General features: G+C 35.9%; 1 protein-coding gene across 1 annotated transcript in view; it reads left to right on the top strand.

Moving 5' to 3' along the window:
* LOC140155531 (DNA damage-regulated autophagy modulator protein 1-like) overlaps window positions 1-26,179 on the top strand; it is a 36,210-nt gene extending 10,031 nt beyond the window's left edge. Inside the window, exons 5-7 of the mRNA XM_072178410.1 lie at window positions 10,887-11,067; window positions 19,567-19,652; window positions 23,958-26,179. Of these exons, the coding sequence (XP_072034511.1) occupies window positions 10,887-11,067; window positions 19,567-19,652; window positions 23,958-24,161 (471 nt within the window). The 3' untranslated portion in view covers window positions 24,162-26,179. The remainder of the gene's footprint in view (window positions 1-10,886; window positions 11,068-19,566; window positions 19,653-23,957) is intronic.
* Window positions 26,180-26,538: the final 359 nt, after the last annotated feature.

Raw genomic sequence — 26,538 nt, 5'->3', positions numbered from 1 at the left:
CCCCTGCCAGGGAGTGACCCCACCGGGGGCATAATTGCTCAAGAAGTCTAGCCACGAATTTGCTCACCGATAGCTTCACATTCGAGGCTAGAGACCTTTGCATTCAAAATGTAGTCGGATTCGCTGAAGCATGACACCGTGTAAAGCTATGGAAGTCGGCGATCACATCCAAAATGTTGCTAAAATTGCACTTCAACAAAATTTTAAGACTTTTCAAAATAAGCAAATTTTACTCAAAAGGTACAGTTGACTCATCGAAATAACTTTCTTCCAAATTTCAACAACATTAACAGAATAAATAACATCTGTTGCAAAAAATGTCAACACCATCCGACCGAAAAACGATAGGCAATGTACTCTAGCATCGAATGCGTAACTATTGTGTTCAAATTTGAAGCTAGAATTCTTGAGTTAAGGGCATAACTGCTTTTTTGTTGCTCAAAAGCCCAATTTGAGCTATTTCACAATGTCGTTCAGATTTTTTGAGCATTTTCAGTTTATTTCATTACAGGTCAGTTTCAGGTGTGAATTTAATATTTGCAGTTTTGTTGTTGCTGTTAATGTTGTTGTCAAGTATTTAGCAATCTTATTTATGTTCATCTCATTGGGTTTTTCAAGTTAAGGTCTGTTTGCCCTTTCAGCTCAAAATTTATTTGAGTTTTTTAAGATCCCAAAGTATTCTGTGGTATCTAAAGCTTGCCATGGACCATTTGGTCAATGAGAAACACTTACAGTTATTAATTCTACAATCCCGCGCGAAAAGCTTGGGACAATTTGTTGATTTTACGCATCCCCACTCCCCTTATTCAATGTTGAAGTACATGTACAACATTAATATCATAAATATGACCATATCTCCTAAACGCATTGTTCGATTTTGATCATTCTTTCAGCAATGAATAGATTAATAAATTTGCCATCTTTTTATATACACGGTTTTAAAAACTTGTCAATCCTTTTGTTTTTAATATAAAGATAAATGCAAATACACGTTATCAATATTAGGACAGTTTGTTTATTTCACGCATCCCCGCTCCCCTTATTCAATGCATCCCCGCCCCCCTTATTCAATGTTGAATGGTGAAAAATAGTGGAAAGTGGTTGAGCTCAATCTGTGCTCCAACATTGTTTTTTTTGGGGGGGAGGGGGAGAGGAGTAAACAAATACATAACATGACCTATGAAACCTATCATGTATTTTCAGCGTCATGTTCAATTCACAGGAATTTGATCTTTCAAACATCATCTGTCCCAACGATTTTCGCACAAGATTGTAGCTTATTTGCAGGCATATGTGATGCGATCAAGCAAAATGAGTCGGAAGTCGAGAATATTGATTTTGAGATACAATCAATAATAGTATTCAACTTCTTTTGTATTTTCTTGTTCTGATCAACACTAAAATGGCCATATATCCGGAACCGTAAGTCTAATTATGATGGGGTTTTCAGTGAAATAAAGCTCTGAGAATGGCTCATATAATGAGATTGAAAACTCAATTTTGATTTTGATCGACATCAGACTCATTTTGCTTGATCACATCACATATGCTGTTGTGTAAAACTTTCAGCGAAAAGTTCTTGGTCTTGGTCAGTAACACCAAGGCAACTTTAACAGAATGTATTTATTGTACATGAATTGTATTGACTAAAAGTTCATGCAGTTCAAGAAATATATAGCATTTGTTTTAAATAAGCCTGCAGCATTCATTGACACTTATTGGTGAATATATTGGGTCTACACTTTTAAGATCTACATACATGTATTTGTATAGTACATTTCACCAATATTTAGTGCTGAGAACTCCACCAAAATGTTTAAAAAAACTGCATTTCCAATGTGGAAAAAATATTAACTGATTTTGTTATTTTTCAGGTCGGTCGGGAAAGGGCAATCAAACTTTTTTTAGGCCTAATCTTAATTGTCCACACAGGGAGTATGAATTTCAAATACGGTTTTCTGAATGGGTGACTCCATTTGAAATCTACACCCCCTGTAGGAGATTAATAAGGTCATCTTCCATGGGGGTGTATGGATCTTAATAACTGGAATAGCCCATTTACATTTTATCCAGCCAAAGCAATATTACAATGACCCTAAGAAAGCCCCCTAAAGTCAAGAGTTACAGGTGGAAAACCAAAAGATTCAAGGAAAGCCCAGTTCCATAGATGGCTGAACTCCTGAATCATGCTGATCTCCTGCCCATCTAGTGATTTGGTTTGAATAATTTTTTTTGAGAATGGATGGATGGGAGGGGGCTGGTGTGATTTGGTAGTCCAAGCCCTTAAGTGTAATTCCCTCTCCTGTCATATTGTCATATTATTAGGGATGCCCACCAGTGTTTACTCTCTCTGGAAATTGGGTGCGCCAAATGAAAAATTTTCTTCCCAAATTGGCCCAATTTTGGCCCAGTAATTCCCCAAATTCACTAATTGTAATACAGCATTACAAATTTTTGTGAGACAAAAATAATTTTCACTGGGCCAAAATTGAGACATATGGCCTCTGAGTAAACACTGATGCCCACTCTCAATACAGTTTCCATTAGAACGATTTTTCATTTACTGTGTGCGTGCTCTCACACACGTATTGTCTATGGAGAAACTGATCGATACAAGAAATCCCAGGCCTGTTAAATGGCGTACATACTTGTTTTGATCCAAATGTAGGCCTATATCAGGGTGTTTCAAGAAATTCCTGATTCCACCAGAAAACATTAACCAAACTTTTTCCTGTTTGGTCAGTAAATAGAGAGGACCTTCCTGCATGAAGAGATCAACTTTTTTTAATGAAAAATTTAATGAGATGAGAACTACAACAGGTTGAAGTGACACCATTCCGTGCATCAGGTGTTCAAACGCAATTATCTCCGAATTTGGAGTGAATCAGACAAGCAAACTTACATACTCATAAAATTTAACTATTTGTGACGTGTCATGTCAAAAGGAGACACTTTTGGGCAGGTTATCAATTTTGAGGTTTTTGCATATCTTAAATACAGAGATATTTTGCTCCACAACGCCGTTTTCCCCAATGGAATCGGACATTCCTAAGTGAAGATATTGAGTTCGTAAGTTATGGTATTATAAAATTGGAAATTGAGATATCGGCCTTTTAAAATATTATTGACAATGTTGAGAGTAGGAATTACCTTGAAAAATGTCTCAAAAAACCAAGATGCCAGTTATATTCCGGTCTGAAACTATCAGACAACATTTTAAACATTAATAACATCACAAATAAGCAACAAACCCAAATTGTGAAAAAATCACCCTGGGCAGATTTTTGGCTATTTCTCCATTTACGATCCTGCCCAAAAGTGTCTCCTTTTGACATGACACGTCACATTTATGAAGACAAAATGTGTAGGATGTTAAGAAATTTAAGAATGTTTAAGCCTACCATGCCCATCTCAAATCATGCACTTCCCGTGCACTTCTCACTACCATGTCCATTTCATAGGGAGTATAAAAACCGGGGACCATCATGTCTTCCATGCACACACAGTATTGCTCAATGTAGTAAAGATAACCTTTGAGTTGGAGCAAATTTCTCAAAATTGGTAGTGATTAATGTTACCAAACTTATGCCATGATGAAATATAATAATTTTTGAAGATAAAATGTGCTGACCTTAAAAGATTGAACAATGTTTAAGACTACCGCTTTTCATTTGAAATAATGCACTTATTGTTCATCTCCTCTATGGAGATATTTTCCATGGTGGCCATCTATGATCATGCTTGAGGTTTCACCAAACAAACCATGGGTTTTGAGGTCTTATATTTTTTGTTGTATGTCAAAAAAATCGATAAAATTTTCAGGATGATCTTATTTTCATGTTGTTATAATTAAATATAATGTTCCAGATCAGATAGTTAATAAATACATTAAGAAAAAGTACCTTAAAGTTGCACTTTCTGTTAGTATTCCTTTTGGACTTTAACTTTTAACATGTTCTAGCAGCCCTATATAAAACCGTGACACTTTCGAAAGGCCATATCTCTGGAATGAAACGTCCGATTAAGATTATTTAAACGCCAAAATGTTTCTTTCATCAATTCCCATCCAATAAGTTAGGTCTGAATCAATTTAAAAGTACTTCAATTTTTAGTGGACATGCCTAATATTATCATATCTTTTTATTATGCCGTCACATTGATATTTTATTAGGGTGAGTTTTTGTGCAATGGTAAGTGTGGGAGTGCATCAGTGGATGTTGGTGGGTGTGTAAGAGTATGGGGGGGGGTGTATGTGGAGGTATGTGCAGGGGGGTGTCTGAGATATGGTGTTGGGGTGAGTACGGTTGAGTATGAGCTACAGCTATTTTATTTTTGTCCTTTAATTCTTTGATTGTACTTTAAAAAATTTTCTTTGAGTATGTATCGTGCAATAATCAAGTTTCTTTTTATGTATTTTATCATTATTTGCCTTTCTTTATAAATTTGATTGTAATGCACCAAGCAATTCAGCCATTTTGGCTGCTATTTAAGTGTTCAATAAAATATACCTGAAATAATAATAATAATAATAATTAAGTACGATGGTATTCCTTTATGATGTGGGATGTATAATAATACATAATTTATATGCAAACAAATATGCTGTAAGTTGTGTGGTTAAAACACAAATTTTATTTCACTCCCACATAAGTGCCACTTTTACTTGCAAAAATTAATAGATCCATAATGTTTTGCTTTCTTTGATGTGTAATTTCCTCCTTGAGAACATACATAATGTATTCCTACCTCCAGAAGCATTCTGTAGCATCTTAAGGCAAGTCAGGTGGCAGGAGACATATTTTTTCCAGTTTTAGTTATTTGTGACCGTAAACCACGAATGAGCCGTAAAGTCAGTGCCCGGTCTATTTTGTTTTATTTTGTGTTTAGAAAATATGTATCATAAGCTTTGAAATGGTAGCCTATATCATTTGACTGATTTGGTTATGGTTTGTTGAACTCTGCTCCGTCAACAAAATGGTACCTTTTTCGGTTCTACATGTGTCTCTTTTTCCATTATGTCCATTAATAAGTATCAAACAGTCATAATTGGCAGTCATTTCAAATCATCCCCAAGTTTCAGGAATATCCTCTCATTGTTAATTGTTGGTTATACATACCTAGACAAAATGCAATGATTTGTAACCCACCAACCACTTGAGCCAAAGCAAACAAAGACTAGAGTGATTTTTAAAGAATTCTCTACATAGGTAGAAACTTATCAGTTATCATCCTCTTCAGCAATAGGATTATTGATTGGTTTAAAAGGTGTTTGACTGGTGCTATCAAAATGAGATACATGTCACACCAAATTGAGGCACCTATGAATACGACCTTCATGCACGTTTTACACTGTAACTCAGAATACAATTCGCTGACTTTACGGCTCATTTGTGGTATACGGCCACATTGAACTAAACCACTTCAGTGTACTTCTTTTAAATATTTCATACATTGATCTTATAGGAAATGAGTCCACTCCAGGAAGCCAATAACTGCATTAATATTTCCATAGGTCTTGTGGTTCTTGATTTAAGACCAATAATATATTAAAACGAAAGTTTTGGGCATTTCTCCCTCCCGAGAAAATCATGCACAGTGGGTGGAAATGACACCCCTTATATAAAGCTTTGGGCAGTCTCAGGAAATAATTAATTTTTTAGCATATCAAGTGTTTTTTATTTTTCATTGAGTACCAGTTCCCGATGGTTTGAAAATGTTCTGTCTCAAGTATCTCTATCATGCGCATATTTTGGGGGTGGCTTTGGGGCGCAAGCCCCCTGAGGTAAAAGCAGGGGGCGGCAAAACGGAAGGGGCAGAAGAAGAAGGGGCGGCAAAACCAGTTACTAAAGAAATAAGGGCGGAAAATTCTTGAATTTTGAAAAACTTTATTTATGTTGCCAAGCCACCAGAAAAAAATTGGGTTAACCTTTTCGGGAAGTTGAAGGGGGGCGGCAAAATAGCACCTATTCTCCAGCCCCCCCCCCCCCCCCCCGGTAGGAGCGGCCCAGAACGCCACTGACTATTCTTCCAATTTTTTAAAACAAAGCCATAATATATATGAGCATATAATACGAAATTGGTTAATTTTTTTCAAACCTGATTTTTGGCATATTTGTAATGTTAACACATGTCCCAACTTAAAATGGAATACCCAAATTCATTGTGTTTGCCAATTCAACACAGCAATTTTGACATAATGTCATAATTCAAAAATTAAGCCCTCCTTAGAGCTACCAAAATATCCATTGGGTTAAAATATGTTCTTTCACATATACCTTGTTATTTCGCACAGAAACATTTCCTAACAGTTACTGCTAGTAAATGTTATTTTGAGTAAAGAATAACAACATTATTATTTGATAGAAATCATACATTATTATGGCGTTAAATCTATTTTTTCAACAAGTGCCTGAACTTTGGTCTTGGGATCTCCTTTATAGATTCCCAACCCCATACATGATTCTTCTTGTGCGTCAGCTTTATTTGCTTAAATTGCAAACTCTGCTGGGTCATACTCCCCTCCGCCCTGCCTTCAGAGGATATTTTTCCATGTCGTCATAATGTTACATGATACTAGATTACTTGGATAAACAAGGAGGTTTCAAAGAGTTGATGAATCTGTGAATATTTGAAACTATCAGCGATTGATTTTGTAGGAGTATTTCTCTTTGACTTTCGAAGCGTGAGATAAAAAAACATTCAAATCATAAATTGTGACACGATCTGGTCCATGGGGGCCAAAGGCGGCAAATTTCAAACTGAGATAAAGGTAAAAATATGGAGAAAAAAACCAATAAATACATAAGAAAATTGACATTAAAAAACTTCATAACTTTAGAACCAAGTATGCTAGACCTTTGGTGTTTTCAGTAAATGATAGCCTATTGTATGTTTAATGTAATAATTACAGTAAGTCAATTTTGAACATTGACTCCTTTGGCCCCCATGGACCAGATTGTGTCACAATTGGAAAATACTTCATGTACTAGTGCATAATAACTATTAAAATAACAATCCAAACTTTCACAGTTTAATTTCGATTAATATTCGTTTTAATAACAACTCCAGCAATATAATATTAAAATCATAAAATCTTTCTTAATTACTCCATGCTATAAAAATGAAGCACTCTCGCCGCTATTTGCCCGTAAATAGCGGGGAAGGTCAGTTTTTATTCATGAGCAGAATTAATCTTATACCGGTAAACTGTCCCAATAGAAACATGCTAATAGTCTGAAACATAATTCATACCAAAACACTTATGCACTGTTGCCACCCTCTTTAATGTAAATTGGATACTATTTTGGCAGATTTGCAGCGAGCTTTATTATTTAGTGTCTAGATGGCGAGTGGAAAATCACTCACTAGAAATTGAGCTTGGGCAAGCGGTAGTGAGCGAGAGCAATTGCTTGCCTCAAATGACAAGGCCTGTAATATACCATCTGTTGCGAACTGTTATATCGAGTAGGCCTGTAGCCAGATTTTTTTGGGGGGCAGGGAGTGCAGAATTTCCTAATGCAGACCTTTTCAAGAGAAATCTTCATCCTCAACAAAAGCAGACCTTTACCCCCTCAACAACAGATTTTTTGAGCATACATTACAAATGTCTGCTCAAAAAATCTGTTGTTGAGCATACAAATGTATATAGTATTTGAGACATATCTCACAGAAAGTTTATGATTTGGGGTATATTTATCTAAAATATAGACATTTTAGGCCCTCATTTTGCTATTTTTTTACAGACAAAGCAGACTTTTTAAGGATTTATTGGGGGAGGGGTGTATTATACTGGTCTGCTACTCAGGAGTGTCTATTCTTTCATTATTCGCCCCCAAAGGGGAGGGAATAATTTTACCCCTTTGGGGAAGAATTCGTGTTTTGAAAAAGAAAAAAAGGATTCAAGGATGATTAAACTAATTTGGGGGAAAAGTCTATAACTGAAGCATGTATTAGGCCAAAAAAAAATTGTTGTGTTGCCCTCAACCGTCCGACCCTAAATCCTGAAAAATCAGGGTTTTTTTTTTTTTTTTTTTTGAATGATGATTTTTACAGATTTGTTCAAAAACTCAATGTTTTTCACTTAAAATTAATATTTTATTGAAAGACTAGTCTTTAATTGATGTCTAACAGGTACTCAGAAATCAAAATTGACAAATGTCCCCCAATTGAAGAAGAATTATTTAATATTTGTGACCCCTCGGCACAACTGAGCCCGGATGTCGCCAGTGCCACTATTGAGATATGCTCCATCGAACTTAACAATAAACAATAGGGAACAAAGGATTTATTGACTGTTTTATTGATTTTTCACCACTTAAATGTCAAGTACTATAGACATGATATACATCATTTTATAGCTAATTTTAAGCAGAATATTTTGGTTGAATATCTCAAAAATGATGATTGGCGACTTCAGGGCTCAGTTGTGCCGAGGGGTCACATTTGAGGTTTTTTTTAAAAACTGAAGGTTTAAAAAAAAAAAAAAATGTAATTCTTCCTTCCGTTCCAAATTTTCCATTTTCCCACTTGAGGGCAACACAACAATTTTTTTTTTTTTTTTTTTATTATGTTTTATGACCATTTTTGGGATGAAATAAACACCATTAGGCTTTTGCAATGGTTCAGTATCTAGACTGTACAATGTACCATCTAGGAAAGAATTTGATGTTTGTAGGGAAGACAGAATAGAACTCACAGCCTATCAGTTCCATAAAAGTTCCTGGGTCTGACAAATTCAGTCAGGGAAGGGAGGAACAAGAAAAAAGAAAATGCATGTGTAGGTAGCAGCCAGCATAAAATGTTCTCTTTTGGGTCCATTTTTGTGGGATTCCAGATGCATGGGGAAGAATCTGGGGAAGGATGTTGCACATCGCGGTAGAGTGAGGGAATAATTTAGATTTTCTGGAAGAATAGACACCCCTGCGAGTGCTACTACATGTATATCATCTGTTGTGAACTGTTTTCAAAATTCTGTTTTTTATATTATTGAAAGTACTTTGTTTAAAACTAATTAACATACCCTACAAAAATCAAGACTTTAGGTGATGTTTTTTAATTATTACGATGGAAATATTAGTCGGTTGCATAAGCGATGTTCATAACAGGACATAGGGTGCAGGATGGTCATACACACATCTAAGAACTGTGCCGTATCATACCGACTGAGTGACACTCATTGGTGATATCGCTGGTAGCAATTTCCAATTTTCTTTGCCTTACCGCAGTAGTTCGGCTCAAAATTAAAAGGGGACATATCTGGCAGTAAAAGCTAACATATTATTAAAAAGATGTACTAATCTATTTTTTATGGAAATGTTACAATGGGCAATACCACTTGAAATTCACACTCCCCCTGTGGAAGATTTTGGACATATCTTCCACAGGGGGAGTATGTCTTTTAAATGTAATTGGTCAGAGTTAATCATTTTGAAACCCGTACTCCCCCTGTATTATGGCTTTACCTATATCTTCCACAACTGGAGTGAGTATTTCAAATGGAAGTTACCCAATCGTATACCGTAAAACCCCGTCTACAAGCATATAGAGTGCTTCTGATGAAAGCTACATTAATCCAGGCGCCATTATGGAGTTGGAGCAAATAAATTACGGATTCAAGCATATACAAACAAGTATTATTTTAAGACTAATCTATTGTATTGGTATCAGTGTTGTAGTCAAGACCTCTATGTCCGAGACCGAGACCGAGACCAAGACCTGCCCGTCCGAGATCGAGACCGAGACCGAGACCAAACCTTCCGAGACCAAGACCACCCCTTCCGAGACCGAGACCTCTAAGTTCCGAGACCAAGACCGAGACCCGAGACCTTGGTTTAATCCCCTGTGATAGTCAAGTTTGGTTTGGGTAGGGGTGTGCCGCTGAGAATTTAAAAGGGAACCCATCATTGTACCAACTGTTCAAGAAATTTGGGCCTGCAGTTAATACTTTTGTCTTAATTTTTGCAATTTTTTCTCCAAATTTTGGGAAAATTTCAAAAATGTTGGCGATAGGAGGCAAAATTAGGCTAGTGTGTGAAGGGTTGGAAACAACAGTGCGCGAAGCGCGCAAAATTGAGCAATTTTACCATATTTGGGCCAAAAACACACTTGTTTTTCGTGCTGAAAAGAAGATGCACACTGCACAGGGCAACTATTTGTTCATCTATTTTGCTTTTGTGGAGAAAGTTCCCGTTGCAAAAGTTAAGTGGGATCCTCACTTCCACCACCTGCCCACCTATGTTTAATCATGAACTGAAATTGGAAGCTCACATCCGAACAAGCTCACTTATGATTCATTTATAACGTTTTATAACCTTATAAAATGATTTCTGTATCTTTATTCTTAACAATTTCTTCAACATTCATTGAAATTTAGGGTAAGGAATAAATAATGAACAAAAACAGAAAATCATATCTTTTTCTTCAGGTCTCGACAGGTCTCGAACAAAAAAATCGTTCGAGACCGAGACTTTTGAGGTCCGAGACCGAGACTTTTGAGTTCCGAGACCGAGACCTTGACATCCGAGACCCGAGACACTACAAAAAAGGGCTCGAGATGGTCTCGAGACCGAGACCTGGTCTCGAGACCTACAACACTGATTGGTATATTTACCCTTGCTTCGAATTAATTTAGCTTTCATAAAAAACACCATATATGCTTGTAGACGGGGTTTTACGGTATTCTATTCAAAATTCATACTCCATCTGTGGAAGACTTTAGCTAAATCTTCCACAGGGGGAGTGTGGATTTTAAATGGAATATTAATATGGCTTTAAATGGAATGGCCCAATATGGCTTTAAATGGAATGGCCCAATATGGCTTTAAATGGAATGGCCCAATATGGCTTTAAATTGACTAATGTGTTTTCTTTCTTTATATTTATTGCAGGATACTACCATAATAAAAGCGCTTCATTTCCTCGGTGCCTCTCTTATATTTTTGCCTGGTGTCATCTATGCTGCACTTCACACCATTATTTCATACAAATTATACCCCGAGCACAATAGTCAAATAGTGTGTACTATTCGTCTTATGGTCACCATAGTAACCATCATCGCAGTATTTTTGTGTATCCTTTGTATTGATTGTTACAAAACATAATGGTATATATTGATGAAGTCATGTTTTACTTTTATTGTTTTTTTCACCTAACAAAACAAAAGAAACTCTTCAACTCTTTGAGTAGGTGATTTATCCGGTCTTTTATAGTTTGTGTACATGATATGTTTGTATATAAATTTTTATCAGATTTTAGTGCAAGCTTGATCTATTTATTTTATTTATTGAGCTTTCATCAAGGACCCTACAATATTCAAATATTTGATGTTACATGTCTGTGTTATTTAATCTATTCCCATTCTATTTCCAGTAATGTGTAAGTTCTAACGAATTTTGATAACGTAAAATCAATAATATAATTATCAGATATTCTAGCTGACATATTATCGATTTTATGTTATCAAACATTCATTAGAACTCAAATATTTACTTGGACTAGATTATGGGAATAGATTAAATAACAAAGACATGTTATATCAAATATTGTACGACGAATACTTAGAGTCTGTAGCGGCCTTTATTGTCCCTTCATCAGTGTTCTAGCTACGCCGGGCGGGGATATCCGCACAGAGTCTGGTACTAAAGCACAAAAAATCTTTGAAATCACAGAAAAGGCACAAGTTACAACCAAGATGTTTTTTTTTTACCTGAGAGAACTGTAAGAGGTGAATTCATCTGTGTAGGGAGATTAACTGCTGGATGAACAGAGGAGAAGGGAAATGGTGGTCATCCTTAGTAGAAGGCTACAGTATTAGCCTAGAGGTAGAGGGTGGTCATATAGTTTGGTGTGCTAGGCTATCGGTCGGAAGGTTGTAAGATCATGAGCTTTCTCTTTTATCCTCTATCCCACTCATTGTGGCCTAAATGTGCAGACACCACCATGGGTGCATAGCGTGCTGTGGTTCGGAGAGTCACATAAAATGGTGGTCCCATGTACCAGAAGAGCAATATCTGGACATGTACAAGTTGCAGGCCTTTTTCGTAAAGAGCAGTGGATCAGCCCGGGCCTGTTGTCTGTCACACTCAGCATTGAGGTCAACTTGCGCTGCCCTTTGAGGAATCGGAGTATTCAGAAAGCGTGGATAAATGCCGGTTTATTATTATTATTATTATTATTATAAGATGAAATTGCCTGTGGTGTAGCTGTGTGTAACAAGGGAGAACAGCTTCACCATGGACGAATTTATCTCTTAATCTCCCTACACAGCGAATTCATCTCTTGATCTCCCTCCTTGCACACACTCAGCTACTAAAATTACCTGGCACTAAAATTGTGCTGGCTATAACTCTGAGTCCCTTCAGTGCAAAGGTGAGATGGCCGAGTGGTTAAAGCGTTGCGCTGCGCTGCCGGGCCGGGAGATACGATCAACGAGGGTTCGAGCCGTGGGCTTGCCTTAGGTGAAAATTCTCTTCCCTCGCAAAAAAGTTCCTATGTCACACTTCCGGTTTCTGGATTTTTTATGTGCTCGGATTAAAAAAAAAAAAAAAAAATTGTTTTTTTTTATTCATTTTTTTTTTGGTTTTGAGTGTCCCTGGCCTGGTCCCTGGACCAAGAACTAAATGCTAGGATCATTCATGGTTGACCTACAAAACATATTGTTTGTGTTTTTAATATGCAAAGTGATAATTTATGTTCATGTCATACTCTACCAATGATTTCAAAATGGATACAAATTCAATACATTTTAAAATCATTAATAGAGTATGGCATGAACACAAATTATCACTATGCATATTAAAAACACAAACATTTTTTCCCTTTTTGGGCCCCCTCCCACATACCCGAAGAGGGGGTGGGGTCAAAATCCTGAGAAAGTGTCACAAAAAGTGGACCAGTGTAACATTAGAATCTCCAAACTATTAACCCCATGAGAACTACCTGCCGATTGGTCAAAAAGAAGTTTTCATTATCAATTGGACCAGTCCGCAACATTGTTGAAATAATTTCACCACACAAAAAAATTGGTGATTAAAATGAAGATATCATGTAATTGACCAATCAGAGAGAATGTTAGATCAGCAGGTAGTGCTCAGTGGGTTAAGCATGAATCATCAGCTCTTTCCCATGTTTCATTGTTTATTAAAATGTTTATGAAAATTTTGAAATGCATGGTTATGCTGATTTTATCCACAAACAAAGATATGGAATATCAAATTTGTTGTTGCGTACTATATTTTGGTGGTTGATGTATATATAAACAAAGAAATGGAATCAATGAATGTCAAATTTGTTGGCGTGTTCTATATATTTCGGTGCTTGGCATATGTAAAAGCAAAGAAATGTGATAGATGGATGTCAAATTTGTCAAATGTATTCCATATGGTGGCAGAATACAATTTTATGTTAAGCTGATTTTATCCATAAACAAAGAATGGAATCGTTGAGTGTCAAATTTGTTTTCATATAACTGGGGTCAGAATTTTATTAAAATTTCATTTGCAAAACTGGATTACAGATTCAAATACAGGGTGTCCCAGAATGATTTATACCGGGAAAGATGGAATTTTTTAGGTATGAAAGGCATTTCTATTGGTCATATTGTTTTTTATTTTAAGTTCTACACATATTTAGCTTTCTCAGATTTTTTAGATTTTAAAAATTGGATGTTTCTAGTAGAAGTTAGAGAGGATCGCATAAAATTGGTGAATTCCAAGTTTTGACAAAGCAATCTATTTTGAAAATCTGTAAAATTACTAACCGCTCAGCACAAAGTTATTTGGAAAATGTTATGCAGTATAATTGTTGTGTCCTGTTCTTCTACTAAATAGTCGATATCTATTGTTTATTTATGATGTTACAAAGCAATCCTTGTATGGAATAAAGGATTTGCTACGCTTGAGTGACCTTAAACTATTCTTTCTTTGGCGGCAGTTTTGAAGCCAATTATTGCGGTGTGTGAGTTTCATCATTGGAAATGCCGGCAGAGATGAATTTTTCATAAAAGTATAGAGAAGGTTCGTCCTTAGTGTCACAGCATGCATTTATGTCCACAATATATTGGCAAACCCACAGCTACCTGACAAAGAAGATTAAAATTTACTGCGGAGGATGATTGAGGAAGTTATATCCTCTGTAATAATGACATTTTTGGGTAAAAATTGGAGGTAAAAATCACATAAAAAGTATGTTTTTCAACCTAAATATCTGATGTCATATTGAAATGTTTCACTTAATCCCATATCAAGAATTATTTTGCATTGTAAGCTCTACATCTGTGCCAAATTTGGTGTATTTCCTATAAAAGAATGTAGGATGTCTCCAATATATTGCACAGTGCGGCTGGACGATGGTGATAAAGGATGTGTTATGATGCATTTGCACTGTAAATTACACACATGCCGTTTTTGTCCATTTTCAGTAATAGCAATGTCACGCAAACGAATCAAGCTATTTCCATGAAAGTCACAGAATAAGTAGGAGACATGTGTGGCATTGTATTGCACTTATTAAGATTAGATACACTGTTGACTATATACTTTGATATTTTGTTCAAACACGGTATAAATCATTCTGGGACACCTTGTATATGAGCTGATTTGACCATAAACAATCGATGATTGTCATATTTGTTTAGTATTCTATAACTGGTGCCGCAATGCTTGATGCCGTCAGAACATTATTTTTTTTAAATTTCACTTGCCAAAACTGGATTACGGATTCAAATATATAAGCTGATATGACCATAAACAATTGATGATTGTCATATTTGTGTAGTATTCCATAACTGGTGCCACAATCATGACAATGCAATACTTGATGTCTTCAGAACTCCATTTTATTAAAATTTTACTTGCAAAAACTAGAATAAGGATTCATGAGCTGATTTGACCATAAACAATTGATGATTGTCAAATTTGTTTAGTATTCCATAACTGGTGCCACAATACAATACTTGATGTCTTCAGAACTCCATTTTATTAAAATTTCACTTGCAAAAACTGTAATATTATATAATACTAGATTTCGCGGTTCTCGGGTTGGGCGGTTCCCGTTACCCATAATACTTGTCCTAACCTTTCAAACTACTACGATATGCGTCGCTCAATGATTAATCAACTCTGTTAATGTTTTGTAGCTGTGGCTTACTTGATAGGCTACCCATAATCTGAAAACCCATCGTTACGCCTCTTTCAAACCCTGTCCTGCTACCACATTGGAGGACCCCAAAATACAACCCAAACGGGGTATACCATAACTGATGATTTTTATGTTAATCCTGTCTTGAAAATAGGCCTATTGGTCCGATGAGATGCACCTGTTAGTCACACTGTAATGTAATGCTTTTCCGATGCGCGTACTATACTCCGCGCACACTCCCGTTGATACTCCGCGATAGCGCACCACGAGCACGCGATAGTGCACAGCGTGAACGCGAAACGCACGGACGCGAACGCGATAGCGCGCGGACAGAGGACGGACTGACACGCCGTAATTAGTATTAAGATGGACAATCATAATATTGGCAATCATTGTAAAATTTGTTCTATTCTGAATAATCTTTTTTTTTGTTATTTGAAATATTTCTTAATGTATTCACCTCCTTCCTTACTTGGTCCCTCCTCCTGTGGTATTTCAAGGTGGATACTTGGTTGGTTGCTTGCTTTCTTGCTTGTTTACTTGTTTACTTTCTTTATACATACTTAGGTCAACTTGTCTAGAGCTGGTGGTTCTCCAAACGACTCAGTTCTGCATGCAGTTCCTAATGTCTTGTCTCTCTATTCCAGTATACTGGATTAGTTGCTTAATGTAGCTGCTGGTGGGGGCAAGGAGGGCAATTGCCCCCTGGTAAAAATTGCCTATTTTGGCCCGCCCCCTAGAGCAAGGAAAAAAGAGAAAGGAGGGAGGGAGAGGAAAAGAAAAAGGAGAGAGAGGGAGAAGGAAAGAGAGAAAGTTGTGAGCCGATTGAAATATTTCTTTTGGTTTATTAAAGCTAACGAATAAAGGTTTCTTTACATACCAAAATATATTTGATTAACTTTTCAGAAATAGGAGAAAAAGAGGGCACAATGAGGGTTCTGCTATTTTTGGGACACCCTGTATATCTCGAAGTCAATAATGGTTGGTTGGGCCCATAGAACAGGGTGATTTTTTTTTGTGGCCTAAGTTGGTTTTTGCCTTCTGGCTTGCTTACATGTTTATTTAAAGCTTCAATGTTTAAAGGTAGGTGACCCGATTGATAGTCACATCACCTCACTTAACCTCATCAAAATGCAGATTTTCTCATTAACATATTGAAATTGGGCATACCAAATCTGTATATTTCCGAAGAAATCATCAAATAATTGTCGAATTAGTCTTGACTGTGGTATGTTAAAATTCAACAGATTTGGAACTTCTAATTTCAATATGTTAATGAGAAAAATGGGATCTTTCATTTGATATCAATTTGTTACTTGATCATGATGATTATCAATAATAACAAGAACTGTCTTTAAAAAGACAATACCATACTAGATGAAGATCATAAATAATTAATAAATAATATAAGTAGACTATCAGTACCATACTGTAACAATGTCAGTAATTCCATAAGGAATAGAGGCCGTCAGCGTGACGTCATATGCTGCCATCTTGTGGGTACACGCTGCGATGGTCGTTCGATCTCCATGTGTGAACATGAAAATCATTGTGTCAATGCGTGATAACAGCTGTTTGACAAGCTGTGCCCTGCGCGTATTGTCCGACGCATGAACACGCGTATCATTTGTACCCACAAGATGGCAAAAGGCTGACGGCCTCTATTAGTCACATAAAAGGGACTACATTTTATGTTGTACGTAAGTTTTAAAGAATTTGATTTTCCAAATATATCGGGTCAACTTCCTTAAAGGTCATGTCTTCTTCACGGTGTATGGACTTCAACTGGAATACTCTATTAGCAACAAATTATTCCCATCAGATATATTCAGTTCAAAGTACTTGCAATTCAATACAATCTAATTAATTATTAATAAATGAGGGTTTTATAAACAAAATGCAGTTCTTATGGGTTTTGTTTAAACAGCAATTCTTTGTGAAAAATTTATAGCGGTCAATTGGTTTTCTGTTTAATTTTCATCAGTCCTTCTGTATTATGCAATATCGCTATCATTATAAGTTGATTACTTTGGGTCAGTTATTTGGAGGGCATTGTGAGAAATCTGTTTTGAAAGCATATTTTTGAAGGCATATTTGGGGTAAGAGGCAATATTTTGGCGATTTTTGTCCAAATTTGACTAAAAAAGTGATTTTTATATGAGAAATATTCATAAAATATGATATTTGTAATAAAAAGTAAATCAGATGATCCAGTTTCCCACTACCACCATACCCAACATCAGTCAGCATTGAAGACCAGTGGATGCTGGTCACAGGCCACCAACCTCCACAAAGTCATGAGAACTTAGTAAAAAAAAATCTATATAAAAAGTGATTAGTGAATCATTGTATTGCTTTTAATGTTCTCACATCGTAGGCAATGCCATGATCAAAACCAGTGCTTTTTAAATTTCAAAACTTACAAACATGATTCAGTTTTAATGTTAGTCTTTTCCAGTGTTCTAAATTGGTAAATTACCGAAAAATAGGTAAAATAAGTGTTTCTAGACATAAATTCTTAAATTTCATAATTTGTACATCATTTTTAACCTCTCAGGTTTTTTTTTTATATAATACTTTCTGGTGTGACCTGTGTTTTATGTAACCTTAGTCTTAAATGTAAATATGCACTTAAGTGCATTTTAAATTTAAGCCCTCATAAAAACCCCATTGTTGTAATAAGGGCTCATATTGAAATACCCTACCACTTTTTCACACAGAAAGAAGGCAGGATTCCCCTCGCTAAGCGTGCGCCTCAGGAAAGCTCGGTCATAAAACGGATGGATTATATGCATCAGTGATACACCCTGCCCAGGATTTTAACAAAAGAAGGCTAGCACAGGAAAGCTGCAGGATGGCGCACACCTTCCTGTGTAAGGGAATTTCAATATGAGCCCTAACTTGATGAATGAAAGTACTTCATGTAAAGACCTTTTCCTGAACCGTTTGATTTTCTAACTATGCATCATGTTTTTGAGACCTTTGTTTGGTTTTGAGACCTTTCTCTTTTTGAGACCTTTTTGAACCATTTGGCCTCCCATATTGCATTGCAAACTATTAATTTTGATTGAATCAAAAGGTACTATATTAAGAAATTCTGAATACTAGTAGCAATTATAAAATCTCATTTAATATAATATGTACTGAGTAAAACAGCATTGTCTGAAGGAACCCTTTTTATTTTCTAACCATGCATCGTATTTTTAAAACCTAATCTCATTTGATATAATATGTATTCAAAGTAAAAAAGCATTGTCCAAAGGAAACCTTTTGATTTTCTAACCATGCATCGTGTTAGTAGTGATCAATCTCATTTAAAGATAAATTTTTGATTTTCTAACCATGCATCATGTATTAAGAAATCTCAAAAATATCTTTTACAGAAAATTACCTGGTAAAATACCAGAGGTTTATTTAACTTACCGATTTAGAACACTGGTAACTCTTTCCTAGGCCTGTAACCAGGATTTTTTTTGGGGGGGGGGGGGTGCTGATTTTGAAAAAGTGGACTGAGGGCGGATTTTGAAAAAGTGGACCCATGACCTAGCATTTTAATCATGACATTCCTTTTTACGCTGTTGTTCACATTTTCTTCTTTTTAGGCAATTGGATTTGTTGCAAACATAATATTGCATTCATTTGTTCTACTTATTTCAGGTATATTTGAAGAAGGTAGAGCTTTCCACAAGGCCTCTCTGGAGCTGTATATAAAGTTGAACAAATATGACAAACAATTTAGAATTAAAAGGAGATATAAAATTGATGAAACCAGTACACCAGTCATATTAAAAGTACATAATACACTGATTGCTCACTATTACGATTAATTTAGTACTACATAGCTTAAGGGCTCGGATAGCAATGTTTGGACAATATTTTTTTTGGGACATGAGAGAGCACATCGGACATATCGAATCGCATTCTGAATACGAAGAATGTCCTTTTGATATCAAATAATTTAATTTTTTCTAAATTCGCGATATAATACACATTTTATGGCAAATGATTAAAAATTGATATTTTTGATATCCTCGAAGTAAACTTTATAAATCTAATGATATGTACTTAAAGTGCAAATAACTGGGATGAAAAGCCGACGATCAATTCAAAATTGTGATCTTTTGTATTGGAGATATGGATTTTTTCCAAAAACACCAAAAACAATTAGGTATTTTTCGGAAAAAATGTACTCTCAGGTGTACTCTCAGCAAAAAATACTGTGCAAACATTAATATCTGATTCCTTAAATAATTAACACACACAAGTATTGTAAAATTTATTTATTTATTTATTTATTTATTTATTTTGTTTCTTTGTTTCTTTGTGTGTATGTTTGTTTGTTATTTGTTTACTTATAGACATATTTTACACACCACCTAATTTACAAATCTTGTTGTTTGACCTTGACATTAGACATATTATACATTGTAGCTGCTATACTTGGGATCTTAGCAAGCTATCAGTGGGACCCTCCTGATGGTGATGACGACAAATTCAAATGGAAGCCAGAAGATGGGGTACGTACTACAGTTACCGGCAGAGAAGAACGGCAGTTGTTTACATTTTGAGAGTGTGCACAGCGTAAACACGGAAGTGGGGTTCTGATGGGCTGATTCAAGCGTCTGACAATCATATCAACAGACCGATAATCTGATTTGCCGATTATGCGTGAAAACGTTGATCGGCGGAGAGCAGCGCTCTTGAAGGGAACATAAAGCTCCGCTTATGTTGCTTATTAGCAGTGTGCTCATGTCAATCTGGGCAAGGGACTGCTGTTCTTCTCTGAAACTGAGTGTAATATCTTATGTCATCAATTGGATGGGCTATTCTGGTTAATATCCAAACACCCCATATAGATGGGCACACAGGGCACGTGCCCTGGCTGCCACCTGAGGGGTGCCAAAATGACCAATTCAGCATAGATTCTGTGCCCCCCCCCCCCCCTCCAAGCGATGAAACTCTGAAATTTTCAGCACAAATAGTCATTTGAAAGATCAATATAAGACCGAAATTCAACTTCATTACAACCAAAATTAATTAGTGGTATACCATATTTGTGCGAATTTTTACACGCTCCACGCGCAATTGCTACAAGATTGGAGGGCAGCGCCAATATGTATCCTTGGTCCCGAGTGCCACAACCCTCAGCTCTTAGGCCACTGATTTATTCTTAAAATGGACAGAGCCCCTTCCCTGTAATTATTATTAATAGCATTTTGGGTAAAGACTAACAAAATTAAAATTTGAAGAATATCATACATTAAGTTTTGTGATGTGTATTTTCTTATGTATTTTATTGTTTTTACTCCATATTTTTGCCTTTGTCTCAGTTTTAAATTTGCCGCCTCTGGCCCCCATAAACCAGATCGTGTCTCACAATCTGGTCCATGGAGGCCAAAGGCGGAAGTAACATTGAGAAAAAGGCAAAAATATAGAGTAAAAAAAACAATAAAATACATAATAAAATTGACATCACAAAACTTCATAACTTTAGAACCAATCATGTTAGACCTTTAATGTTTTCAGTATATGATAGCCTTATATGTTTGCGGGGGGGGGGTACTCAAGTTTGGTTTTGGTAGGGACGTGCCGCTGAGATTTTGGAAGTGGACCCATAAATATACCAATTTTTCTAAAAATTTGGACCCATTTATATACCAAAAGTCAAAATTTTCGGCCAAATTTAACCAAATTGTCTTAGTTTTTACAAATTTTCTCAAAATTTTGGGAAAATTTTGGCTAGATTACGGAAAAATTGGGCTGTTTTCCGAAAAAATTGAGCAAAATTTGAAAAAAGGACCCATTCATATACCAAAATAGGCTTTGAAAAAGGGGTCATTGATATACCAGAAGGCTGAAAATGCTACCCATGTTTTGGTCATTTGTACTGAGCACCCCCGGTATGTTTGTATGCATGCTTGACATGTTCATTTCTGTTTCCTAAACTTTTATTATTTTGTGTTCGTTATTAACTCCCAAGAGGTAGATATAGAAAATAAATACATTTTCTGACGGAAGTACGGAGGAAGAAAGTAGTAAAATATATTTTAAATTGCAATTTTCAAAATGCTTCCTTTGATCTCCGCGAACCAGATTGTGTCACATAGGCTTGAACAACAAATCTAAATGGCTCTTAGTGATTTCCTTGATTACAGCACGTGCACATATATTAAAATATTAAAAACTTTACTCAGCTTAAAATTGCATACCAATTATTTGTCTCCAGGAAGTCCAGTCAACAGTTTGATATGTGGTAGAATAAACCATATCATATAAAATCATATTTTTAGATATGTACTTATTCTGATTTCAATCAGCTCAATGGATACTTGAATTAAGTAAAAGAATAAATAAATATTTAGTGTTTTAATATAGTTCTTCAACCAAATTAGAATATCATATCAGCATGCATTACACAAATGTAAGAAAAAGTGATTATGAATAAATACTGTCAGTAGAAACTGTTTATTTGTAGTGCAGTACTGTAGTTGTAAAAAAAAATTAAATAAGATATTTTTATATATTTCTATCAAATTGTTAGGCTAATGAAAGTTGATTTCCTGTTTCCCATCACATTTTTTTCCCCAAAGGATGAGGCGACTATTTCATTATTCATTATTTTTTAACATTCATTATTTAACACACATCGGGCTTTCTAACACGCTATTAACCCATGCCGTATGATGTTCGCCCGGCAGCCAAATTCCAGGTTAGTTTTTCATCTTTGTGTATTCTCTGAAGCTACAACTATTTTATTGAAACCAACAAAACATTGAAACAAGAAAATACAGAAAATGACAGTACAACGTGGTAGGCATTATTTCAGACGAATTTTTGCCGAATGTTTTTATTATTTTACTAAAAAAAGTAGCGAAAAAGAGTGAAGTTTGCCATAAAATTGCAAAAGAATAGGGTGAAAAACAACAAAAATAATAGATGGGAAACTGACAGCGGAAAAAAAAAATGTAAAAAAAAAATGTAAATAATGAATTATTTTTGCAAACTTACATTCTGACGCCGCATAAAAACGGTGACGCGGGCGGGCGACGGGAAACAGGAATCAACTTTCATTAGCCTTAATAACTTCATTGTGGAGATAACAGAGTGAAAATGCACATGGGTTTTTCAAATCTTTTGTTTTTTCTCCTCATAATGTTGTATCAGATGTTGAGGAATTAAATTGAATACCTGAGTGGAAGAAGGGCCCAACTCCATCAAAACTGTTTTTGAGATATTAAGAAAAAACTTAATATTTGGAAAAGTTTTATAGACAGAATGTTTTCATCTTCAGGGGACCTTTAATACATGAACATACAAAAGTACATACATTCGAAATTATATATGATGTTTCTATGGCAATGGTACAGGTCTTAATACGAGCTGGAGTTGGGCCCTTCTTCCACTAATATACTGCAAGTGCCAGTTCTGTGTTATAAATAGCTACAGAAATTAGGTAATCACCATTAATTGCACAAGTAGAACTCATGTAATATGTTAGCAAGAACATTTATTGTAGTGAAAAGCAGATTTCATGGATGAACAAAATTCCTCTTTAACCCTATATTTTGTGGAAGAAGGGCCCAACTCCATGGAGTTGGGCCTTTCTTCCATAAAACCATGATTAAGTGTATATGGAAGACTATTTAGAGAGTGGATTTTGGCTCATCTTTCACACACAAGGAAGATCAGTCTGCTGGCAATAAAATGCTGGGTCTAACTCATTTTGGTAAAAAATTGGAGTTGGGCCCTTCTTCCACTCAGGTATTCAATTAATAGATGTGATGGGGGAAAAACTAGGAAGGAAGAAAAAAAAGCAATAGTCATGATCAGATATGTGAAGATTCCCCCCTCCCCCTCCGTGATAACCATTATCCAAACTAATTAGTATAAACGGATGAGTGTCTATTTGTGCCATACCACGGAAATTAGTCATGTTGCCTATGGGGGTCGACGCTAAGTCAGGTTTGTGTGAGCGAATTAAAAAATAGCGCAAATAGCGAGAGAGTACACAAAAACGATGTCACCAGGTCTGAACGCTGTACCGTCGCCAGCTTAATTCAAGTATGAATATATTTTTATTTTCTTTGTACAGCGCATTGGTCCATGGGAAATGCGCTTTATAAGTTCTTTGAAATAATAATAATAAAAATAATGCTTAGAGGGCACAGACATGGAAAATTCCAATTTGTGTGTTTATTAATCTATGATTTGTGCAAACTAATCACAAACGTTTTACAGATTCAATGTTTCTATAATATAAATAACATACCAATTTATTCTGTATCAATTTTTATCCGATTAATATCGCTCAACTAATATATCGATTAGTGGGTTTTTAGCGGGTTCGCCATCTGACAAGTTTAGAACTGTCAAGCTTTCGTCAGGTCTGCTTGTTTTTCTGTTGACAAGGCCAGTCTTCAGTGAACGGCTCTTTTCAGAGCCACCAAACCTTTAAATTTAGCAGATAGGCGAGATCTGCCTGTTCTCTGTTGACAAGGGGCAGTCTTCAGTGAACGGCTCTTTTCAGAGCCACCAAACCTTTAAATTTAGCAGATAGGCAAGATCTGCTTGTTCTCTGTTGACAAGGGGCAGTCTTCAGTGAACGGCTCTTTTCAGAGCCATCAGTAGACAAGGGGCGGTCTACATGTCTCATTCTTAGGTACTTTGTCCTGAAGAAGTCAGAGCTACTCCTGATGAAAGCTTGACAGTTCTAAACCTGTCCGACGGCGAACCCGCTAAAAACCCACTAATTGTTATGAATTCCCTGTCGTAAAAGCCTATCCTACAATAATATATCGATCTTGTTTTTATTCTTGCCACAGGGCTATATAGCACACTTAATCAGTACCTTTTGTGAGTGGATCCTTGGCCTTGGTTTCGTTTGCTATTATGGGACATTTTTCCATGATTTCCGCAAGGTGGACTTAAAAATGAACATGCGTCTTCATGTAGATCCATTCCCAGTGATAAACGAAGAAACGCACAGTATATCATCAGCATGGAGCACGGAGCCTCGTTACGCTTGATGACGAAAGTACAAAAATCTTCCAAGGGCCATATGAGTTTGAAATCTACTGGCCCTCATATTGGGCTATACCAATTGAAATTCACATTCCCCCCTGTTGACGTTTTTGGAAATATCTTTCACAAGGGGAGTATGTTTTTCGAATGTAATTGGTCAGGGTTAATCATTTTGGAACCCATACTCCCCCTGTATTATGCCTGTACCTATATCTTCCACAACTAGAGTGAGTATTACAAAATGGAAGTTACCGAATTGTCTATTCTATTCAAAACTCATACTCCCTCTGTAGAAGACTTGAGCTAAATCTTCCACAGGGGTAGTGTGGCTTTTAAACGGAATGGCCCATTGTAAAATGTTAAAGCCATAATGTACAATGAATTTGGTTAATTTTTTTAAAACCAAATTTGTGGTTATACAGTCCAACCTCTTTTAACCGACATGATGGGACCTAAGCATTTGCCGGATGAGTGAAAAAATCCTGATAAGTGAATTATGTGTAATTCTCCATTGAATGACCAAGTGCCAAAATTGGAAAAACAAAAGATTACTCAACATGGGGTAATAACTCTGAAAGATGGCATTTGAGTGACATATGCATAGATGTCATTTTGAATTCTTCAGAACTCAAAATTTGGGCGTTAAAACATTAAAAACAAGTTTTCCTTTGAAATTCACACATCCTGTTAACAGAGAGATCTGTTAAAAAGAAGTCCGGATAAGAGAGGTTGGAGTGTACTTGGAATGTTTACACATGTCCCAACTTACACATAATTGGAATCAGTCAAATTCATTAAAGTCGGACAACAGAGCAATTTTTGAAATAATATCTTACCCCTATGAGAACTACCTGCCGATTGGCCAAAATGAACGTTGTGTCCAATTTTGAACCAATCAAGGAGGGTATTAATAAGATCATCTGCAAATGCAAGTTTGACCATAAATAGTTTAAGCCTAGTCATAATTGGCAATTGAAATGAGCATTTCAAGTTATCAACCAATCAGAAGTGCTGTTAGATGACCGGTAAGTGTCCAGGGGGTTAAGACATCCCCCATAGAACACCATATTTAAGAAGCCAATATAGTTATTTGGGTTTTCTTTAATTTAGCTCATTCTTTCCTCCTGACTACCAGTGTCCGAAATAAGGAAAATATGTCCCGAGGACAACTAAAGCATAAATTCTGCTTGTCCTCAAAACATTTTGGTTGTCCCCAAAATGTGTCATATATTTTAAGAGGTAAAATATAGTGGTTGTCCAGAGGATAAGTACATATCTCAATATGGTTGTCCCCAGTGATTTTTGGACAAGAGGATAAGTGCTTATTTCGAACACTGGATACTACTATTTTCTCATAATTTTTGGCAACAAATAACAAACTTATATTTCTGAAACCGTATATTATGGCTTTAATGATCCACATTTATGACAATTTGCAAATCAACAAAAGTTACAAACATGTATTGGCATGCTGGAATGACGTTGAAGTAAGCATGATGTATCTCATGGGCGACAGGGCAGCATATTGGCGGACTTGCAGTGATTTTCAGAGACGTTTGGCCTGAGGGCTCACCTTATTTGGAACAATGGATGTACGATGTAGCAATACCATATTTCCTCGAATAAACGGCCCGGGGTGTTGCATTTTCCAAACAGGGGGGGGGGTATTAGAGGTCATTTTTAGCACTACAATTCCCATTAAAATCATTAGGTAAGCTTAAAAGTCACGCTAAAATGACGAACTATGAACTAGAAACACTGACTTTTGGTTCACTTCCGGGTTTCCGATGCAGATTTTCGCCAATTATTGCTGCTATTATCGACCATGCGAGCAACTTGGTAAGCTTACTACACAAGATAGCATGGAAATATCGGCATTTTGAAAAAAGTGGTGGGCCGTTTATTTGAGAGGGGAGGAAATACGGTATAATGATGTCTGCTTATATGCAGCTGATCAAGGTATATAGCTCTAGATGGCAAAACTTACTTAATATTGCCAAAAATTGCTACTACTAGAATTATGGTAAGAGTTGTAATTATGGTAATTATGGTAAATTATGGTACTTTGCTCTGGCTCAAAACCTTGATATTTGTAGTAAATAATATGTAAAACTTTTTTATACATATCTATACTGTATATTTGATAGGGTTGATCAAAGTTTGTAAAAAATGTGCCTTCAATTTATGTATGGAACTTATAGATATAGTAATGATTGTTTTGGTGTGTGTTCTTAAGGGGTGGGTATGAAAGTTTGGACAGTATTTTTTGTGGGACATGAGAGCACATGAGACATATCGAATTGCATTCTGAATACGTAGAATGTCCTTCTGATATCAAATAATTTTGATTTTTTGAAAGCTCTCATGAATATGCAAGGATTC

The sequence above is a fragment of the Amphiura filiformis genome, chromosome 6 (assembly GCF_039555335.1).
Source record: "Amphiura filiformis chromosome 6, Afil_fr2py, whole genome shotgun sequence".
Lineage (NCBI taxonomy): Eukaryota > Metazoa > Echinodermata > Ophiuroidea > Amphilepidida > Amphiuridae > Amphiura > Amphiura filiformis.
The sequence above is the reverse complement of the archived record's forward strand: the minus strand, read 5'-3'. Positions and strand labels throughout refer to the sequence as shown.